The following is a 12,586-nucleotide window of genomic DNA, read 5'->3' as shown; positions in this document are numbered from 1 at the left end:
GGCCCTATGCGTGCCATTCATACCATAAATTTAACGCCTCCCCCCCAAAAAAAGAATCATGGGAACTGTAGTTTAGCCCCTCACAGGGCTACAAAGCCCAGCACCCTTAAAAACTACAGTCCCCAGAATTCTTTGGGGTGTATTTTAAATGTTCTGTGCGTATGCATGCTTGTAAAATGTCTTCTCAAGTAAAGAAACGGCAGTTCTGCAGCATTTTCCCCTGTATATTTGCTCAATAAGGCTTAGTGCCCAATATGCACCTTTAAATCCATTACCTATAAGTAAATCCTATATAACACAAGTGAACTTACTCAAGAGGAGTCATGTCTTGAGGTGTACTATTAAACTGATCTTGAGGTCCAACTGTTCTTAGTAATTAACTGACACGAAAAGAAGGACTGAATAAACACACTGTCCGTGGAATCATTAATTATCAAACGTGAGAGAGTTGGGGGGGAAACTGGTTTACTTTGCAATACACTTTTTAAAAATATTTTTTCACTCTCATTGTCCTTGTTACCAATGTGCATTTGGTAAGACAAAAAAAAAGGAAGTACACAAACACACATGACGCCACAGTTTCTGTACAGAGCTCTAAAATGAGCTGCGATGTTATTATCTACAAGAGGTGCTCTTGGGCCGAGGAAAGCAGCTTGGGGCTGCTGTCACTTCCCCTGTGCTGCCCACCCCAGCTGCTTTTGGCAGGAGCCAAGGGAGAGAGGATGGGGCCCTGCGTACATCTGTCCACATGTGCATGGGCTTAAAGATTTCTCTACAGTTCAAGTCCTTTGAGCCAGAGTTAGCTCCCTGTGGAGGGTTCTAGAAGTCCTGCCGCGGGGTGTGAGTTAGACTGTGCCTCCGCAGATCACAGTTTCGCCTGAACACTTTGCCGCACTGCTCACAGTTGTAGGGCTTGATGTCTGTATGGGTGAGAAGGTGAGTTTTCAGGTTACTTCTTTGATTAAAGGTTCTTCCACATGTGGGGCATTTGTGTGGAGATTCCTGTTCAGATTTGAAGCAAGCAAAGGATTAAACCCTTTACAAACTACCTGGTTTACTGAGTTTCTCAAAACTTCTCTCGTTATATGCACACACCCTCCCCAGTTTCGTTACCCTTCAAAACACCAATGCCATAGCGGGAAATAAATTTTCACAAATCCTAAGTGCCCCTTCTCAGGCCTAAATGCCATGGAAGTGGTTTCCACATAAGGCTGCAATTCTAGGCACATTTAAATGGGCAGTAAACACCACAGAAAACAATGTTTACTTCTTAGTTGTTGTTGTTTTTTAAAAAAGAACAAATTAAACCCAAAACAGGATTAGGCTGTATGTGCATTTGTAGCCTGATCCTATGTGTGTTTACTTAGAGGTAAATCCTATGGCATTCAGTGGGATTTACTCCAAAGTAAATATCCATAAGTTTGAAGATGTCCTGAAAGTAAGGTGAGAATCCTAGCATGCTTGCTGCCCAGTCGTAAGCACATTTAACTGGAAGTAAGTCCCAAAAAATAAAATAGAGAACTTGTCAGGGATAGTACATATAAGCTTGAATTGGACCAGGGAGATGTGGGTTCATATTCTTCTTCGGCCAGAAAGCTCACCAGGTGAACTTCTGCCAATCCCCTATATCTCTAGGTAACCTACTGCACAAGGTTGTTATGAAGATAAAAATAAACAAAGAGGGAGGAAACAAGTATGCTTAGGAGTTCAGCCCTACTTGAAGACAAGTTCTACTGAAATTATTAACAGTTTACTTCCCAGTAAATGCATTGGGGGGGGGGCAGGGATAGCTCATGTATCTGCTGTAGGTACAAGATCACAATTCTTTGCAGCCTGATCCTTATAGACATTTAGTCGGAAGTCAGTCCAGCTGAGCTCACTGGAACTAACTCCCTGGTAAGTGTGCTTAAGATTACAGCCTTAACAGCACGGATATATCTTCTTGCCTGTCAAGGACAATCCTCACTTCATCACATTTCCCCATCTCTAGGATCTACTGAAAAATGCTTCTTGCTAATCCACCCAGCTTCCCAGGGATACTTGCATCATCTCTATCAGTGAAAAGCTTTCCACAAAGCAAGTCTTTTTTAATCTGAGCTGTTAAAAACAGAGCATGCATTTCATCTGGTTCAGAAGTGCCAATGAATCTTTTCCAGCTATGGAATATGCAAGTCTTAAATGAACTGATGTTCAAGCCAACACACGTTTACTCAGAATAAAATCCTGTTAAATTCAATATGACTTACTCTCAAGTAATTGTGCATTGGATCACAACCATAAACAACTTGTGCAGGCTTCTTTAATCCTTCTAAGATCCCAGTGTGCTTATTTTCTTTACCATAAAGAATGAGTCAAGACAATTTACACCCCCAAAAAATGAATTAAATGACTCTGAACAACTGAAATAAAAGTTCAGACTGTGTCATATTTTCTGCACAATGAAGCAAAGTAGAGGTCAGTAGTGGATAAATTATCTGATTTAAATACCATCAACACCACTCCTCTGGTACAGTTACATGTCTTTACTTATTCATAATGAATATTGCTATGTATAAAGAGTTGAAACAGAATTAAGATAAAAATAAACTGTCTAAAGAAATATGGATCTAACCTTACCTGCATGTGTAAAGTTTTATGAACTGCTAGAGTCCTGGACTGGCAAAATCCTTTCCCACATTCCTGACATTTGAACGGTTTTTCTTTGGAATGGATATACCTAAAAGCCAATACAGGCATTTGGAATCAGTATGTGTAGACACAGAAAGAGCCATAACAGTTAGCAGTAGTCTCTATGTAGCTCAAGTATCTGGGGGAAAATTATACTAATGGGACAATGCTATAAATGTTGACTCAGAAGTAAGTCTCACTGAGGTCAATGACGCTTGCTTCCAGGTAAGGGTACAGGGTTGTAGACTAAGCCTAACTCAACACTGAAATCTACTTTTCCAATTTTCTTTTCATAGGTTTTTTCCGCAGCCACTTGACAGTAGTTTCTCCAAAGGGCTTCATTGCCCTTTTCTGCTAACAAATTAAGGAGACAATCCTAAACACACTTGCTACAGTGTATGTTCTACTGAGAACAGTGGAACTTACTTCTGAGTAGCAATGCACAAAAGTATGCAATCTTTCACATGCATGCACTGGGACTTGCTTTCAGGTGAACGTGTAAAGGCTGTGCTCCCACTTGTTCCAGCTGAGGTCAGCTGGAATTTTGCCTTACTAAGTTTATAGACCCCCACAGGATCTGGCCCACAGTTCATTACCATTTGATGGGATGAGAAAAGGCAGAAAGCCCTTGAGCTTCTCAGAGCAAGCAACAGAGGAAAAGGGCCATTTGTACATTGTTACAAACACATTGTAAATGTTGTTTCTCTGGCATGTATGGCACAGAAAAGAACAAACATCCCATTAGTGTTAGGAAATATTCATTTCAAGGAACATACTGCCTTCTCTCTGCCCCTCCCCTTCGAGTTTTGATCCACATTTGCTAGGCTGTAAATCTACTGAATTTTTTCTGCAGCTTCCTTAATGGACTTCTATCGAATGCTATTTCTACAGAGGCAAAGTAGTTTGTTGTTGCTTTTTTGCTGGGATCACCAAGCCTTTATCAAATCCTACAGACTAGAAAAGAAAGCAAAAGGGGAAAGATTGGAAAGCCCATCGGGAGGTACAGATGAGATGCAGAGCCCTGGAAATAAGTGTCATGAAAGCCAACCACCTTGAAGCTACTCCTCACCCTCAGTTGGGCCCACTGAAGTGGAAGATGACTTGCTTCTGATCAATGTCACTTGCTTCTATGCAAATCAACTCAACACTCCCAGTCCCAACCTTGTTCCCTTGGAAATAAATCCTACATATTGAGAACTGCACTGTTAGTTAGGTCTGCATACTAATAACACCAACCACCTCCCTATTGCATACAGGAGGCTGAGAAACAGACCTTTCTCCTCTAGGCCTATCTAAGTGGGTTTAGAGGAAAACTGGAGCCCAGGACTTGCTGGTTGGCACCTCAACCCACAGCTGTCAACGTTTCCCTTTTTTAAAGGGAAATTTCCTTATTCCGAATAGGATTCCTCGCAAGGAAAGGGAAAAGTTGATAGCTATGCGGCTCAACTTCAGAACCACCACCAGGCCATCCATCATAAGGCTTAATTTCCAAGGGAAATGGAGGGTCGGGGAGTGGCTGGATCCTGCACGGCATAACCCCATGGGCACCCTTTTCTCCAAAGAGGCTGGAGCGAGGGCAGTAGCCCAACAGTCCCCCTTCTGCATCTCCAGCGGAGCTGACCTGTGGTCGCGGAGGTGGTCCTGCCTCCGGAAGGCCTTGTGGCAGATGTCGCACGTGTAGGGCCGCTCGTCCGTGTGGGTCCTCTCGTGGATGAGCAGGTTGTAGGACTTGGTGAAGTGGCGCCCGCAGAACTTGCAGATGAACTCCTTCTTGGTCTTGGAAGGCAGCCTGCCGCGCGCCGGCTTCCGGTCCGGGGAGAGCTTGCCCAGCGCCGCCGACAGGGGGCCGCTCAGCTTGGCCAGCTCGCCGTGCGCCGCCGCCGCGGCCTGGTGCGCCTTGGGCGGGTCCTCCTGCGTGGCCGCCGCCGCCAGGTTGGCGAAGTCAAAGCGCGGCCGCTCCTTGCGCAGCGCCGGCAGGACGTGCGCGATGGCGGCCGCCTGCTTGGGGTGGAAGAGGTGCGTGGCGAAGGGCAGCGCCGGGAAGGGGAAGCGCTCCACCAGGCCCTGCGCCGCCGCCATCTCGCTCAGCGCCGAGCAGCGGCTGATCTCGGCCGGGCCGCCGCCTCCGGCCGTGGCGGCGGCCGCGGCGTAGCAGCCCAGCGTCCAGTGGTTCATGTGCATCGTGTGCACGGCGCTCAGGCCGTACAGGCCTTGCAGGTGGTCCACGGCGGCCGGGAAGGTGTTGACGGCCTGGAGGAAGGAGTAGTTGGTCAGCTGCAGAGACGGGTGCAGCGGGATCGGCGCCGGCAGCGCTTTGCTCCCCATCGTCCCAGCGGCCGGGCCTGGCCGTGGAGGGCCGGAGGCGACCCGCGACTCCTCGGGGCGCGCGCACGGGTGCAGGTCCTGAGCAGGGACAGAGGAAGGGAGGGGAACAGAAACAAAACAAGAGGCAGGTTATTGCAAGGGCAGCGTCTACACGTGGATTTGACAAGAGGGGCCTGGGTTTAATACAGTTTCAGGCCCCTTAAGACGAAGTACAGTAGAATTAAACAACATTCACAGCAATAATAATGCGCAACCAGGATAAATAATTAGGGGACCCGAATGAGAGGGCTGTCATTGGAGCGGCGAATAATTCAGACTCCGAATTGATCTCGCTGGTGAAGCAGGCTCCAAACCGGCGAAATCATATACTGTATAAAGTTCAGAAATGCAAGCAAAGTTGGGAGGGAATGGCATTACCTGGAAGAGGCCAACGCAAATAAAATATCACCTGAAAATATCAAATAGCAATTAAGCTCACGGATCCCTGCAACACGCACACTCCGCAATTCGTTTATGCAGAGTGACTCCTTCCAATATCGTAGATGGATCAAGAAATCAAAGCCGCGTTCCCTGGCAAGGGCTGCGTCTGCGGGCAAGATCAAGAGGACTAGGATCTTTGAAAACGACGGCGGCGGGGGGATCCCAGATCCAGCATTTCATCGACTTCTTCAGAACGCCCCCTCTGAATGCGAGTTGTACTGATGGCCGAACTGACTACAAAGTCCATATTTTTGAAACGACCCAGGAGGAGCGCGATGTGCCGGCCACTTAACGCTCGAAGCGGGTGTCCTGCAAGGCTCAGGACAGGAGCCGTTTGGAAGCGGGGGCTGCTTTGGTGTGCGGTTTCTGCGTCCTTGCCATAGCGCGCACAGTGGTGGTGTAAGCAGGGAAGTTCGCGCGCCCTTACAAGCGAGCTACTGACTCCCGTCCAACATGAGCGAGCTTCACAAATAGATTTTTTTTAAGGCGTTTGGCTGCGATCCTGCTTGTTCGAATGGACTTTTTATGCGCCTAGGTGGGGAGCAGAAGGCTCTTTAAGAGCTCATGATGTCTGAAGAAGCGATAAGTCATGTCAGGGGCTTGCGGGGGAGGGGGCGGAGAGGGGAAAGTGATAAATACTCGCTGATTCCCTCGCTTCACAGGGAAATATGGGCGAGCACAGTGCATCTAACATGGCTCCCGACTCATTTAACCAGTGAAAACGGAGGGGGCCCCGATCCCAAACACATTACACGAGAGTAAGGCTCAGTTGGGTCGATTTAACTTCCTTCCACCATGCGAAGGGCACACTAGGTCCAACCGGCACGATGGCAGCTGCTTTGAATTTGGCTGTATTATGGTTCACAGCTACCTACTACCAGCAATCCATTGGGAAGCTGGCCTCGGTTGTAAGACTGAACGAAGAAGCCGATACCCCATCTTGAAACACTTCCAAACGCGCGCAGCCCGATCCAGTGCATTTCCCACCAAAGGATCCTATTATGTAATAAATAGGGGTCTCATTGACTACATGGGGGCTTGCTCTCAAGAAAGCAACTCCACCTACGGGTAAGGCCGATGACCTGGCCCATGCTTTCATGGAAGAGAAATCCTGTTCAAATTAATGGACGTGACTTCCGAGGAAACATAGGTGGAGGGCTCCTTCGCCTTGGCGGAGGTTGCTTTTAAGCAGGTGGACCCAGGATCGCAGCCTGGGCCTCGAATCGGCGCACTTGCCCGAGACACCCATCATCTCAGGAGGGCAAAGGGGATAGAAAACGCCAACCGATCAGGGCCGGCCGGTGCTGAATGAAAGGGCGAGAACAATTACAACGCGTTTCTCACGTCGGGGGCTGTTTCTTTCGTCGCATCTACAGATTATATGGGGGGGGGGTCAGCGCCTGGGATCCTCCTCGCCATTGGAAGTCGGTTCCACCGGCTCCGTCGGAAGTGTCCACGAGGTTTCAATGGCGAGGCCCTGAACTGGTATAGGGCCTTTTCCCAGGCCTTGGAACTCGTTGGCTGAGGTTGGCCTGGCGGAGTTAAGTCAGGGGGAGGGGAGCAGAGGGGTCTCCATGGGCGGGGAAGCAAAGGTCCGACGCGGGAGGCGAGGAAAGGCGGGGGCGTTTGGAGAGGAGGGGCTGGTAGCTCTCGGCGGTGGGGCTGCCCGCCTTGGCCCTCCCCGGTGCTGCTGCTGCTGCGCTTATTTTTCTTCCCTCAGCGACAACTCATTAATCAAGATAATTGAAAGAGAGAAAAGCAACACTTCCCCCGTCGCCCCTCGACGCCAAGCGCTCCAGGCTCGGAATACCCCCTCTCCCTCCTCCTCCTCTCTCGCAGATCCCTTTCAGCTGGCCAAGGCGCCACCCAAGAGGGACACCCCCAGGGTCTCTCCCAGACGGCCTTCAGGGAAAGGCGAGTCCTTAGGAAGAGGCACCTCGCTCGGGGATGGTTTTCTGCGACAGGCAAGTGCCACAGAGCGCTGCCCCGAGGATCTCCCACATGGGATTCAGCTCGCAGGCTTCCAGCAGGCAGCCGGACCTTAATCTGGGGTCGAGGTTATTTTTGGGGGGTGCTTTAGCCCCGCAGAAGTAGCATTGGCAAGCACTGCCCTGCTCGCTGGAGGAGGCGGGCGAGGCTTACTCTTTCGCCCCCCGCCCTTCTCTCATCCAGCACTGCAGTTTCGCGGCCATTCCTGCCCCAGGATCTTGGCTCGTCTTCCTTGCTCCGCTTTCTTATTGCATTTGGAACGTCCCTGCAGCCTCCCGAAAGGAGTGTGGGAAATGTGATACTTCGAGAAAAATAAAAGCGGCCCTAAAATCCAATTGGGAGTTAAGCATTTAAACGGGCTTCTGGGACGGGCTGGGCTCGGCCACATCTGTTAGTCCCGCTCGCTCTCACAAGGCAATTTTCGAAAGAAAAGAAATAAAGCCTTCAGATGCTCCTTTCTAGGCATCCCCAAATACTTTCCTCTAAAAAACACAATAACAATCCGGTTGGAAGATGCTCACAAGAGCTTAAACGAGCTTTATTTCAAATGCCTGGTCGGAAAAAAGCTACCGGTTCTCTATCCTCGAATTGCGCCTTGCGACCCATTAACAAGCCCGGGACGGGAAGTGGAAATAATCTGATTTCCCCCACCCCTTCTTTAAAGGCATCGTCTTTTGGTTTTGTATTTCAAAAAATAGAGGACCGTGAGGCTGGGTTATTAGTCTGCAGGGGTAACCAGCAGTCCTAGGCGCAAAAGGCTTCATTGATTTCTCCAATGGCAGCCGTAGGCCTCTGCGCCGCCAGTTTGCAAAGAGGGAAGGAGGAGGAGAGACCATCAGGGTCTTATACGTGTGCCAACGTAAAGCGCGCTTGATCGTGCATTATTTTCCTCTTTTGCATCAACATCTGATGGGCCAAAGGGGCCGAAGTGCCCTGGTTGCCTTCGGCCCGGTTTCCCACTCGCGCCCGGGCCGAGCAGAGCTTTGCTTCTGGTGGTTGGTGGGGCGACGGACCATTTCTAAATTAATGCAGCGCTAAAAAGGGGTAGCAAAAAAACCCAAAACAAAACACGAAGCCTCTTCCTTGCCTCTGGTATGCGACCCGAGTGCGCAGGGAAGGGAGTTAATGAGAGGTGTGTGACAGTCAGAGGGTTTCACTCAGTCCGTTCAACCGAAACTATTAACTCCCGTTCCCCCCCGACGACTTTCCCACCACTCATCACTTTCCCTTTTGCAAATAAATAAATAAATGCACAAATCATGGCGCCCACACCACACCACCCCCTCGACACTGCAACGCGACCGCACAAGGGCTGGCTATCATGATAAGAGACATCGCCACGCAGAGATGGGAAGCAAAAAGGAAAGAGGTTCGTTTACTTTTTCCTGCTGGAGTTCCCATCGTGCCAGGGTCAAGGGGCTTCCAGACTTACTCAAGGGGGTCCTTTCCTAACGAGGGGGAGGGGACCCCTTCTCCATCTGGGCTGGACTGCTTGATTTAGATAAAACATCATGTAGCAGGATCTTTACACAAAAAATTGAAATGTACGCTTGACCAAAAAAAAGATGTTTTCTCGGAGATTAAAAAGGGGGGGGACACACCCAGAAAGCACGTGATTTTTTAATTTTAAAAAACTCTTTCTGTTCTGTATTAAAATAGCTGTAATGCATAGCACCAAAGTACTACTATTATGCCTAGGTATTTATATTTCAGATGTGCAGCTTTTACACGCCCACGACGCAATTTGTCCCCAAACACTTTCACCGCACACATTTTCTAGAAGTCCTGCTGATTTCGATGGTCCTTGTTTCCAAGCAAATGTGCTAAGGATAGAGCCTCCAATTTCGTTTTGGCATTTTCCTTCCAAAGCGGCTTGAAAATTTGAGTCGGTTTAAATGATTCCCTCACAGATCCTAAAAACACCTCCATCAGAAACTTAAGTGCTACTGATCTAATTAGAGTTTACTTCCTGCTGCTGTGCTGCTTAACAAACATTAAGTGGAACAATCCCAATGAATCAAGTGAGAGTTACTTTTAATGTTAACCTGTTTTAAGACCGAGGGCCAGAACTCGGGGATTAGGCCGCTCACATAAAAATCCAGTTATGGTTTATTTTATATTAATTGTTCTCAACAAAGTTGAGGGTTTTTTGTTTAACACCGACATTTTCGTTTCTGATTAAAGGCATATGATGAAAAAATACGTCACTTTTCGAATTTTTGTTTTTTATTTAAAAAAAGCAAATATATTCAGAGCCTCCCATTGCAAGAAAAAAAAGACAATTCGATTAATGTTTATTTGGAAGTAGGTTCCATTTATTTCAGCACAGTCCTAACCACTGCTACTCAGAAATGAGTTCTGTTGAATTCAATGGGGCTTGTTTCTGGTTAAACCACTGCACCTTCATTCCCTAGTAAGAGTTCATGCAAGTATGATCTTTAGGCGTACATTTTATAAATTTACGTGGAAAATAGTGGCGCAGGTTTTAGGAGAACCTACTCATTTACATGGGATCGCCTCTCTACAACAAGATTTTGCACACGTTTGCTCTTTGATTCAATGGGATATCCATTACAGCTTTTTTATTAAAAAAATGCTAAAGTTTACTTTCAAAACCACGTGTTTAAGTTGTGTAATATTCACACCGATATTGTTTTTGCTTCAGTACAACCCAAAGGTGGTGTCTTTTTAAAATAAGACATATCAGAATTTCTCTACCTGCTGTATCCATACTGATGTAATTATTTGACCCTGCATAAAGCAGTATTTCACAGAATCGAATGAAAACAAGGCGTAGGACTGCACCCCGAACAACGTTAGATAGAGACTTTACTGCCCTCTGAGCCATCTTGCAGGCTGCGGTCCTATATTCACAACCTTCCTTCCACGGAAAGCAAGCAGCGCAGTACAAAGTAAATACGTTTAGATGCCAAACTTGACAATGAGAAAGTGTGGGGGTGGGATGGGGGTTGAAATTAGGCCAGAAAGTGCAGTGTTTTCCTTTGAGAGCCCACTGGTAGTCAGGGTGCGAATCAAACACGGATGTTATTTAGACACACTGTCACTTCCCTTTCCACTCCGAATCCTTAATTTAATTAAGGCCAGTGTCTGCAGAAACAAGAGTCTTCCCGGCGTGATCTTTGGCTGGCTCTGCCTTGCTTTTTCAAGGGCTTCCGACGGCTAAGGACTTGAAAGGAGCTTTTGCTTGGATGTCAGAGGGAAATAAATAACCGCTCTTGGTGGGAGAAGGCTAAGAACACGCCGAGGGTCTCAGCTATCAGGTAGGCAAACGCCGGCTGAAGTTGGGGGAAAGTATCCCTGCCAGATCCCACAGATTCGTATTTGCTTATCCTCGCCAAAACCAAGACCCCCGTCCCGCTCCGGCGTTCCCAAAGGCTATCTCGAACAAATCAAGAAGAGGAAAGGAAATCTTTCGCCCAAGATTTGTTGAACGAGCAATGCGACTTCACCTGGCTTTCCTGGAAGCCTTTGGAGTGCGAACTTTCTAGGGGGGGGGGTCTGGAGGCCCTTCCACTTGCCCGGAGCTTTATGGAGCGCGCAGAACACAGCCGGCTCTGTGCACCGAAAGACAGGTCTGCCCCTGTTCTGGTGTGAGCCGCCGGGATTCAAATCGAAAGTAAAGGCGAGGAGCTGCTCGCTCCTCCTCGGCGAGAGACGGAGCTGGCTGACAAAGCCCTCTGCGGCCAGCCCGAGCTCTACACGCGCGCTTACTCGGAAGGAAGTCTCCCTGCGCTCAGCGAGCCTTACTCCCATGTAAAACGCGCAAAGGATCCTAACAGTCACATTACTAAGGGCAAGAAGGTTCTGGCTGTTGTGGAAGTCCGTTCCTGGACGGTTCCGAGGGCAATTCTCCGGGTTGGGGTTCCCTGCGGAGCTTAGAATCGGGTCCTTCCCCTGTTCTGCCCCGCTAAAGCCCCTTCCTGCCCAGATCCTTCACTTCCCACCCGCAGGTGCCCCGTTCCCAAGCAGGGCGACCATTCCGGAGCTGTCACTCTACTACCTACCTCCCACTTGCCAATTTCTTCCGACGGGGCCTCCGCCTCGTCCCCGGACCCACGTCCTCCCGGCGCTCCTCAGGCCAGCAAGTGCCTTGGCGGCGTCATTAGATCCACTCGGGAGAGGAGCTCGCTCAGTGGAGCCGCCGAGTCCCGGGGGCTCCGGGCATGTTCCGAGGAGTCAGAGGGGCGGCTCCAGGAGGCCTCCGGCCCGGGCTTTCAGGCTCCTCCGTCGGCTGGGAGGCGGCGAGTCAAGTGCCGGCATAGAGCTTCCCCGGGAGCCCCGTCCTGCCTTCGGCTCCGGCGGAGCTCGGCGCGAGTCTGGACCTCCCCCTCGCGGGTCCATCGCATTTCAGCGCTCGCCGCGGCGCGGGCTCTGTCCCCGCCCGCAGTCCCTCCCCGAGCCCCAGCAATTCGAACGCTCGCCGCCCCAGCGTTCGAAGCCACGCCCCCCTCCGAACGCTCGAGAGGTTGCGAACGTTCCGAGGGCCGCCCCTCGAAGCCCCGCCTCCCTGTTCCACCACCACCACTGTTTACTTCTGTTTGGATAGCAACTTGGCTTTAAAGGGGCAGAGCTCCTTTCTCTCCCCCTGCACCCCCCCCGCTCCACACTTTCGCTCCCCACCCCCAACGTTACCTAAGGTGACTTTTTCCCCTTTGAGAAAACACGATCAGTGCATAAATCAAGATCTTCCTTCCTTAATGCTTCTGGCTACTCCAACTGCAGAAACTTCGGTAGCTGTCTCTCAGGCTAAGCCCTAGAAGTTGAACGTGTCCAACACACCGTTTTCATGGACTAAATATGCTGGCTATATGTTCTCTATACACTCCGAGTAATACCTTCAGACCATTAACGTTTTTTTCCTGCTTCATGTGAAGCAGATCAATGTGAACGCGATAGTTTAGAAGGCTTCTTTGAATGATCTAATCCTATATTTCCCCTCCCCTCTCCCCCCCTTGCCTCTTCTTTATTTAATTTGTTAGACCGTAAGGTTCCCGAAAGAATCGTGTTTTTAAAACAAAATTATAGGGCGCCACTTTGTCATAGCCATTTCAAAGTATTAGTGTCATCATCATCATCATCTCCCAGCTAAAGAATCCTTTCTCAA

General features: G+C 49.3%; 1 protein-coding gene across 2 annotated transcripts; it reads right to left on the bottom strand.

Moving 5' to 3' along the window:
• Window positions 1-448: 448 nt before the first annotated feature.
• On the bottom strand, window positions 449-11,880 carry OSR2 (odd-skipped related transciption factor 2). 2 transcript variants are annotated; one of them, XM_081205034.1, is made up of 4 exons: window positions 11,487-11,880; window positions 4,289-5,070; window positions 2,617-2,716; window positions 449-920 (listed from the first exon to the last, which is right to left on the bottom strand). In XM_081205034.1, exons 2-4 carry the CDS (start codon window positions 4,990-4,992, stop codon window positions 846-848), a joined length of 879 nt encoding a protein of 292 aa, XP_081061160.1. In that variant the 5' UTR covers window positions 4,993-5,070; window positions 11,487-11,880; the 3' UTR covers window positions 449-845. The 2 variants fall into 2 exon arrangements, with proteins under 2 accessions (XP_081061160.1, XP_081061159.1); XM_081205033.1 differs by having other exon boundaries at window positions 449-1,002; window positions 11,487-11,878.
• Window positions 11,881-12,586: the final 706 nt, after the last annotated feature.

Source organism: Podarcis bocagei (assembly GCF_964188305.1).
Source record: "Podarcis bocagei genome assembly, chromosome: 8".
Taxonomy (NCBI): domain Eukaryota; kingdom Metazoa; phylum Chordata; class Lepidosauria; order Squamata; family Lacertidae; genus Podarcis; species Podarcis bocagei.
The sequence above is the reverse complement of the archived record's forward strand: the minus strand, read 5'-3'. Positions and strand labels throughout refer to the sequence as shown.

Bases quoted from the DNA above. Each gene is read 5' to 3' on its own strand.
- OSR2 (XM_081205033.1), bottom strand. From the start codon at position 4,992: ATGGGGAGCAAAGCGCTGCCGGCGCCGATCCCGCTGCACCCGTCTCTG. The intron at 2,717-4,288 runs GTCAGCTCCGCT...ATTGGCTTTTAG, and splicing joins GACCACCTCCGCGACCACAG to GTATATCCATTCCAAAGAAA. The intron at 1,003-2,616 runs GTAAGGTTAGAT...AAATCTGAACAG, and splicing joins ATAAAACTTTACACATGCAG to GAATCTCCACACAAATGCCC.